General features: G+C 34.7%; 1 protein-coding gene across 1 annotated transcript; it reads left to right on the top strand.

The window, feature by feature from the left end:
• Positions 1-726: 726 nt before the first annotated feature.
• LOC141660179 (uncharacterized) lies at positions 727-1,477 on the top strand. The gene is made up of 2 exons (XM_074467143.1): positions 727-1,344; positions 1,454-1,477. The coding sequence occupies exons 1-2, from the start codon at positions 727-729 to the stop codon at positions 1,475-1,477; spliced, it is 642 nt and encodes a 213-aa protein (XP_074323244.1).
• The last annotated feature ends 8,741 nt before the right edge of the window (positions 1,478-10,218 follow it).

A 10,218-nucleotide genomic window follows, 5' to 3' on the forward strand; every position in this document is an offset into this window, starting at 1 on the left:
GTAAAACCGAGGACATTACAGAGTTTGATAGTGATTTGATGTCCTTTCGTGACCTAGAAGATTTTGCCCAGAAATATGATTATGATGTGAATTCTCTTATTTATTTTAAATGTGATGGGTTTAGTTTTAGTGAAGGTATCAGGGTAATATATGATGATGGTTATGTGAGGGATTTAGTTGATTTGTCTAAGCCGTATGGTAGGATTGATTTATATGTAGATCATTTTAACCTTGATGACCTAATTGATGTTCCGCAAACCCCTAAATAATGTAAAATTAAAACTGTGCATGAGGAGAACAATGTGAGTAGAATGATGGAAGAAGAAATAGTTAGGGATAATAGTGATAATAGTGATAATGGGGATGATACAGATGATTCTTATGACCCTGAGTACAGACTTGCTAAGGATAGTGAGGAATCAGATGATGATGATAGTGTATGCCCTAATAATGTATGTGACAGTGATGATGAGTTGCATACCATTAGGCAAAATGCTAAGAAATTTAAAGATAAAATGTATAATGCTATGAACATACCAAACAAGTCCCCTAGTGAAGAGTCTGCTTATGATTATCAAGTTTTGAGGTCTCTCTCATCCTCAAGTGAGGATGAGAATGCAAGAATTGGATATGTTGGTCCACCTAATCCCAAGAAAAGAAGAATCTTGAAAAAAGGGTAGTACTGAAGGGGTACCTAGGTTTGAAGTAGGACAAAAGTTTGTTAACATGGCTGAGTTCAGAGATACTGTTAGGAGATATGGTGTGCTTGATAGAAGAGGGGTCCAATTCATTACTAATGATGGTAGAAGATGTCAAGTGTCTTGTGAGGCAAACTGTCCCTTCTACATTTGGTGCAGTAGGGACAAGGATAGTGAGACTGTAACTGTAAAAACACTGGTTGACACACACTTGTGCACTAAGCCATACAACAACAAAATGGCAAATGTCAAGTATTTGTGTGAAGTTTTTGGGGATAGGATCAGGAAGAACCCTCAATGGTCATGTAAGGAGATGGCTGAAACAATTAAAAATGAACTGGAAATTGAGGTTCCTAGAATTAAAGTGTTGAGGCTAAGAAAAATGGCACTTGAAGGAATTGCTGAGAGTCTTAGGCAACATTATGCTAGAGTGAGGGATTTTGGCCAAGAGGTGTTGTTAAGTAACCCTAAAAATACTGTGAAGATATCAACAACTAGATTGAATCCAGAGGATCCTGTAAAGTTCAAAAGAATCTATGTGTGCTATTATGCTCTCAAGGCTGGTTGGAAAGCAGGCTGTAGACCAGTTATTGGGCTTGATGGATGTTTCTTGAAGACTGTTTGTGGTGGTCAGCTCCTATCTGCTGTAGGTAGAGATGGAAACAACCAAATGTTTCCAATCTGTTATACTGTGGTTGAATCTGAGAATACGGATTCTTGGAGGTGGTTTCTTATGTTGCTCAAGGATGACTTAGATCTGGAGGATGGAGCTGGATTAACAGTCATAAGTGATCAGCAAAAAGGGTTGGAAAATGCTGTGAAAGAGCTTCTTCCATATGTTGAGCACAGATTGTGCACAAGGCATCTTTGTGCCAATTTCAAGAAAAAGTAATGCTCTTTCTCTACTTGATAATTTTCTGCAATGTTCACGTATATTGATTTTGACTCATGTTTGCTACTGTGCTTGCAGGTTCAACACTGGAATATTGAAGAATTTGTTTTGGAGAATTGCATTGTCAACTCACAAGGTTGCACATTTAAGGGCTATGAAAGAACTTGAGAGACACTCAAAGGCTGCACATGCTCTCTTGTCAAAACATGATCCTAAACAGTGGTGCAAATCCCATTTCCAAACACACTCCCTAGTTGACAACACAGACAATAATATGTCTGAAAGCTTTAATTCATGGATCATAAATGAAAGGTAAAATAAGTATGTAACACTCTATAATATGTAATGCACCATGATTGAATGTTATTTCCTAATTACTTGACATTGTCATGTAACAGGTTCATGCCCTTGTTGACCATGCTCCAAGAGATACATTTCAAACTACTGACAAGAATAAGAAGAAGAAGAGATGAGATGCTGAATAGTGATCTGATCCTTTGTCCTAAAATAAAAAAGACTTTGGATCTTCTTGTGACTGAATCTAGAAAATGGTCTGCAGCATGGGATGTAGATAGAAAATTTCAAGTCAAATATGGAACAAAGGCAGTTACAGTTGATTTGGAGAGGGGCACATGTGATTGTAGGATGTATGACCTAACAGGCATACCATGCCAACATGCCAAAGCTGCTATACACTCAAGGAGGCACCAACCACAGGAATATGTGTCTGACTACTATAAAAGGGAGAAATATCTTAAAAGCTACAAACACTCTCTTGAGGCAATGAAAGGTGAGGAATACTGGGACTTTCACTCAGAAGAAACAATGCTGCCTCCTGACATTCCCAAGAAACTCAGAGGAAGACCAAAGAAAATGAGAAGGAGGGAGGAGTGGGAAGGTGGCACAAGAAGTCAGGCTACACCATCTCAAGGAATTGTCCTACAGAGGTATAGCAACAGAAGAGTGATGCATTGTAGTAATTGTAGACAACCAGGGCATAGAGTCTCCAAGTGTCCAACAAAGAATACAGATGCCACACCTGAACAGACAAAAGAGAAAGATGCTGCAACTGAGACAAGAAAGAAGAAAGACACACAGGGTGCACCAGTGAAGAAGAAGGCCAAGGAGGTGGCAAGACAGAAGCTTGTTGTGAGAAGACCTACTAAGGGAATCACAATAAATGAACCACAGACTCATGGTTCACAAACAGGCTCTAAACATCCAAAAGGTAAAAAGGACACATACAAGGGCAAAGGTAAGCAACTGGTAGAAGAAGATGAAGGAAGTTTGGATGATGACAGTGATGCTAGTGACAGGGTTGCAGAGGAGGTTTGGAAGTTGTTTGAGGATGACTACTTTCAAGGCAATGAAGGAAGTCAGAAAAAGATGAAGTTGGTGATAGAAGTTGAAGCACAAGAAGATGCACAGATGGTTGAGCTTGGAGATGATGAGCCCTTGGCCTTTTTCAAGAAAATTCCAAGGAAGAAAATGTCTTTGGTTAAAGGCCAAAATGCTGATGAGTGGTCTAATAGTGGCAAGGATTATGTGAGGTTCAGTGATGAGCTTAGAGGCCCTGTAGGTACAAAGGCAGTTTTCATGCCAACACCTGGCTTGGTGCCTTTCAGACCACCTAGGGCTACACCACCTGCAAACACACCACCTCCTAAACTAGAGCAGAGGCCAAGGGCTGCAGCAGCCCCTAGAAGTTATGGTTTTAGACTCAGCACTGAGTTAAAAAGGTTAAGTGGCTTCAAGAATACTGCAGAAGATCCAATTAACCTAGGGGAATGAATTTTTAAGTAGTGTTCCGTTTGGAAGTTTTATTTAAGCCAATTCTATTAAGTCTCTCTTGAACTTGTTATTGTTAAGATTGTTGCAACTTTTGTTTAAGTATTTGGTATCTCTTAAGACTGATGTAACTTGTGTTTGTAAGACTTATTTATGATGAATGGTTTCTATTTTGCAATTTGGTATCTGTTATATTATTTTTCAGTTGTTATCATGGTGAAAATGACTATCTAATTTGTCCCAAATTATACCAAAAGGTGGTCCATATGACCTGTTCATTGATTACAACCATTACAAATGCATCCAACCATACAATCTATTCAAACCATTACATTCACTACTCCTAACTACCATTACACATGCATCTTTACTGCCATCATAAACCAACTAATTCATATTCATTACAAATGCAGCCACCATCACAGCAAATAGCACACACAACTTGAGTTGTTTTTTCATCTTTTTCTTCTCATCCTCTAACTGACTTCTTGCATCAATCAACACCTTTCTTTCCTCCTTCAAAATCTTCCTTTTTTCAACACTTTCCTCTAAGTCTTCTTGAACAAGTTTTAACTTCTCCTCCAAATAAATTCTCCGGTGGTTCAAGTGAGTTATCACTTCCATTGATCTAGGGCAGAATTCTTCCTCAAACCATTGAAAAAAATGGCAGCCTTCACCTTCCTACAATTAACAAATTTTAAACATTATTTACAACAATAAAAAAATATAAAAAAAATCAAAATATTACCTTTGGTATGGCACAAGTATAGAAACGCCTTCCCGGATTTTTTAAAGTCCATGAAACACATGTTCTAGATCGTCTCCCACAAAAACACATTTTGTATTCTTCCTTCTTCACCGACTGCACAGAGGAGGAACTATCCGCACTTCTACCCATGGGGCTTTGATACTTAGACATATGAGTAGCAACTATACTGAAAGAATTGGGGAGAAAATTACAGGATTTTGATTTGTGTTCATTCAACTCTAAGAACCCTAGTTTTATATATGTATAAGCACTATGACATATAGACGTTGCTATTTAGCCACGTCAACAGACTTTACCGTTACATCCATGTTGTCCAAACCATCTCTGCCACGTCCACTCTCCCGTCAAGTCAACGTCCTTGACTAACGGGGAAGTCATTACTCTCAACTAGAGTGGTGTCATCGAGACCCCGATAACTAGAAGGGTATTTTTGATATGTCACCCTCACTTCAGTGACTACTTTGAGATTTAAGCCTTTATAACTCAGGCTTTATAAGCTTACTTATTCTACATTTAGTGTTTTTTGCCTATCTAAGATCATCCCAGAATATTTATAATGTTGATCTATTCATCTATACATGTAACTGCAATTTTAATATTAGAACCTTGATGGATTATTATGGTTGCTTCAGTGATTCTAGTTCGTTGATAGTTTATATTCTTCAACCCGTGACTTGTAATCTAGTTCTCTTCAAATTGAATTTTGATGAGTAATTAGTTACAGAATTAGTCAAATAGATGAGGACGGTTCTTACAGTAATTTGTTACAGTTTATGCTAATCTAGAATTAAGCACACTCTGCTCTGTTATGTTCAAGATACATTGGAGGCTTTAGTAAATACATTGATTCTATATTATGTCTGAATATTTGACATCCTTGATTTTATAAAAGGAAAATGATTCTAATTTTATAGACTAGATAGGAAAGTGGCTAATAGCTCTAACCTCTTGATCTTTCTTCCTGCTTGATATACGAGGCTTTGCAATTTCTGTAACGAAAGTCCTTATGAATCTATTATTAAGCCCCCCCTCTCTCTCTCTCTCTCCCCTTGTGCATTTTGCGTGCTTAATTATTGTGTTATTTGATTGGTTTGCTTCAGCTTCACTGTATCTTTCTTCATATACAGGGAAATGAATCTCAATATACATTAGCCGTATATCATGTATCAAGTAATGTCTTTGCTCTGCATGCTTATTTTAAGCTCAAACTTGAACTTGTCAAATAGAGTCTGGGATCCTCCAATTAACAGAAAATAACTATGAAAAGTGCCATAGAAAAAAGGACTAATATTCTTTGGTACAGATTTCCGAGATTGACAATTGAAGGGATTAACAGCCAAACCAGTAAACTAGCAAGCAAAACTACTAGTGATAATATATTATCCTAACTGAATTGTAAAATCTAGTCGAAAATTCTCTTCTCGAAAATTCAAACACATTAGAAGCTAAATACTCGAATGTGTGGAACACAAATGGCATAAAAATATATTGATTGTCCTAACACGCCTGATCATGCTTGCTTAATAATCTTCGTTTCAGTTGCTTTAGTTGTCGTCTGGCTAAGCGGAAAAACTCATGTAAGATCAACACAAGTATATTTTTTTGCATTCCAGTTTTATACCAAAATATCAGCTGATCTAAAAGTCGTTCTAAATTTTCCATGAGGGGTAAGAAAATTCATATTTTTTTTAGCCGGAATTCCTGTACTCCAAAAAATATTGTACAACATATCTCTGACCATATCACGGCAATACTTAAAACCTGGCTGCTTCCGATAGTGAATATCGTGCTCTTTAAATATGTTCATGAAGGATAAACATAGAGGACAATGTGCACCCTCTCAAAATAAGGGATCATAAATCTGTAGCGCAAAATCGGGTGATACTCCACTAGTGTCATAAGTTGACCCAATCCTTTTATACGAGTAGCCATTAGAAGATTTTTAGCATGTTTGACCCCTAAACACTTAAATATTGCTGCTTGACGTTCTGAAAAACCAAACACGATATGTAGATTCTTACAAACACCGTTAATGTAACAATTTATCAAATAGTGATTGATTTTGGAGGGATAGATCTTTAGTAGTTAGTAGTTATTTTGTCAAATCCATGTATATATGTAACCGTTTTGAATTCAGTTTTGGGTGCATTACATCTACACTTATTCTTTCAAAAATAACTCATACACATCTATCAATTTACATATCCATCTTTTAGTTTACAAATTAAAAATTAATATATATTAGATTAAAATCAATGTGATTTTAATTTAAATACCTTAATTTTATTAAAAAAATTATTTTAATACATTTGTAAATAGAAAATCTATTAAAATATTAACTAATTAAAAAGTATAATACTGTAATAATGGAAATAAGCAAGCTACATATTCAAACCTTTCGACCGACCAATTTCAAGTTTTTGGTCACTGATTTTGAAATTGGGTCCTTTACTCTTATCCTATGCATGATAGTCTTCCTCGTTGCACGCCTACATGTAATCGAAGTAGAACTGTTAACAAAAGCTACAAGGCTCGACTATATATTATAATCTTTAGGCACGAATATTGTTAACAACAGATTACATTAATTACATTAAACACCACTATTTATGCTTTATGAGCTTCTAGACCCCAACCAGCCACCATCATTCATGCATGGCCTCTGGCTACCATCACCATCACTCGGGAACACATGGCAGCACCACAATCATCATCAGTCCGACCACAATGACGCTTCTATCATCGATATGCTACATGGGAGCTATAATCGTTCTTATTGTTACTTGCATTATAAATTGATATAACTATTAGTTTGTGATAAGTTACTCCCTCCGTGTAAGAACCCTGATTTTTCTAATATTTTAAAACTTCAGGGAATAATAACTGGAACTAGTTATGTAATACGTATGGAGTTCATCACAAATATGAATAGTGGAATTTTGGAAATTCGAGATCATATTCTTGTTTATCGAGGAAAATAAGTGAATGTAAAAGTCATCGAAATTCGAAGATTCACGATTATACTACGTGTTTTCGTATCCGTAAGGAGTGGCGTAGAACCGGGAATACTATGTGGAATAAACATTATATCAAGGTGTTTCTATGATCAAGAGAAAAAAGAATAGAATTGGTTAAAGGATTATAAACGATAAAAAAATTCACTACGAAACGAAATGTTATACGATTAAACTATCGGAATGGAATGACAATCGCGTGTACGATAAATAATCGAATGAGAAATTAATTCCATGCAAGTTCGCCATGCAAAACCAAGCTAACTAGTGGGTAGGAGATGTAACTAGGGAATTAGAAGCTAACTAGAATGGTTACTGGAATAGTAGTAGAATAGTAAGTGAATAGTGAGTGAATAGTAACGGGGAGACAAGGAAGTGCAAGACCATACCTGTAACACCCCCAAATCCGGGGTCGGGGATCCGGGTTGTCACGAGTTCCATTTCCCTTAATAACACCCAATCTTAATAATTAATCAACTACTCTGTACTGTGACCCTACAATAAACACACACACCACACGTTATAGTCTCAGAGATGAACATCCAAAAATAATCACAAGTCATTTTATTCCACAATTATCTGCCAATACACCTTAAAAGGTTTTCTGAATAAATTTACATTTTCTTTGCCATTATTACAATTCATAAGTATACATAAATCTGGTACATCAAAAGTTGAAGCCTAGTCTATTGGTAGTTCCCACCTTAGCTACAGCGACTTCAATGTCTATAGGAAGCTGCAGAACGTTTTCTATCCGCTCGCGAATTGGGAGCTTGGTCCTGTTCATCTTGTCTATCTGATGTTGTGTGATGAAAGAAGAAAGCAAGGGTGAGCAGCAAGCCCACCAAAATAATATGTATAATAATTTACAATATATGAGCCTTCTCATAGTACTCATGAAAGTCTTGGTCAAAAGAAATGAACCAAGTTTGATATCTTAATGCGATGAAGTCGCAAAATATTCAGTATATATACATATATACTTTTCAAAATATGGGAAGTCATCTTCCATGCATAATACACACAGAGTTCCAGTGTATAACTGTATAAAAATATCGTTGCAAGGTGATCTCATATATCTAACCTTGTCTCAACGTTTTTCTGAAAATCTTTGTCATGCATAACATAATCATTTACTAGATATAAGTTTAAAAGATGAAGTTACAAGATACTCCAATATACTTATATCTATTCCAAATATTACTTGAACTACCACCGTTCAAGTTATAATCAGTTCAAAAGTTCATCACATAGATGAGACTACAAGACAAGATTTGAATAGATTCAATCTTTGAATATCAGTATAAATAATGAAGTTACGAGATACTTCATTAAATCCCGATATATATATACACCTATATATATACATTTCATACACTCCTTGAAAACCTCTGTTATGAAAATTATAAACAGAGTTGCAATATCCAATGAATTTGGAAAGGAGAAAACCTTGGCATAAACCTGATATCTTGCTGATCAGGAAAAGATACCAATAAATAACCTTTTCTACAAGTAGATGGACGAATTCCCCACTGGTCATCACCCTGGCCACAATAGGACCTTATGCTGGACTGCCACTCAGCCACTTACGCATTTGATGGACTCCCACTGAGCCACTTACACTTTCATGGACGCCCACTGAGCCCATGTTGCTTATGCCGACTCAAATAGATGAACTTACTTCCCGAACGATGGGCAAGTAATCAATATGTTTTCTCAAAACAGCAACCTCGTTGCGAATGTAAAATACACCACTGAGCCGGATCCCTCAAGTTTTGAACGAGTATTTAAATCCCCTTTAAAAGGAAGATCTTAAATATAAAAATGAGTTTTGGGATCCGCTCTAACTTTTAAAAATCATTTTGAAGACTCGAAAACACTTTAAAGAGTGTTTGGAGTAATGCTGATTTAATGAAATAAATCATTCCCAATATATTAGAAAATATCTGAATATTATTATTTAAATAATATTCCCATAAAGAATAATCTTTATAAAAATAATTGAAGTAAAAGTTTTAAAACTTATACTTGAAATGAGTATTAAATAACCAAAGATATACTTATACGAACGTACTATCTTTATTTGAATAATCAAAGATAAGTTTGATTATCGACACCTTATTCTTTAATAAAATAAAGAATATATCTCAGCAAATAATCGGAGTCATAGATCCTCAAATGAATATTCAAATAATATTCATTAAATAATATAAACTGAGTCATAAGCCCTCGAATGAATATTCAAATAATATTCAATAAATAATATAAAGGAGTCATAAGCCCTCGAATGAATATTCAAATAATATTCAAATAATAAAATAAAAGGAGTCATAAGTCCTCGAATGAATATTCAAAATAATATTCATTTAATAAAATAAAGAAGTCATAAGCCCTCGAATGAATATTCAAAATAATATTCATTTAATAAAATAAAGAAGTCATATGCCCTCGAATGAATATTCAAAATAATATTCATTTAATAAAATAAAGAAGTCATAAGCCCTCGAATGAATATTCGTAATAATATTCATTAAATAAAATAAAGCAGTCATAAGTTCTCGAATGAATATTCGAAATAATATTCATTTAATAAAATAAAGAAGTCATAAGCCCTCGAATGAATATTCAAAATAATATTCATTTAATAAAATAAAAAAGTCATAAGCCCTCAAATGAATATTCGTAATAATATTCATTAAATAAAATAAAGGAGTCATAAGTCCTCGAATGAATATTCGAAATAATATTCATTTAATAAAATAAAGAAGTCATAAGCCCTCGAATGAATATTCAAAATAATATTCATTTAATAAAATAAAGAAGTCATAAGCCCTCGAATGAATATTCGTAATAATATTCATTAAATAAAATAAAGGAGTCATAAGTCCTCGAATGAATATTCGTAATAATATTCATTAAATAAAATAAAGTTATCGAATAAACCTTATTCGATTAATAGTTTTAAAAACTATATCAATATATATATATAAATATATATTATACTCGGGTGCCTCGCCTCCCGGTTTTAGAAAAAGTTCACCTTTTGATCCCCTATAC

The sequence above is a fragment of the Apium graveolens genome, chromosome 5 (genome assembly GCF_009905375.1).
Source record: "Apium graveolens cultivar Ventura chromosome 5, ASM990537v1, whole genome shotgun sequence".
Taxonomy (NCBI): Eukaryota; Viridiplantae; Streptophyta; class Magnoliopsida; order Apiales; family Apiaceae; genus Apium; species Apium graveolens.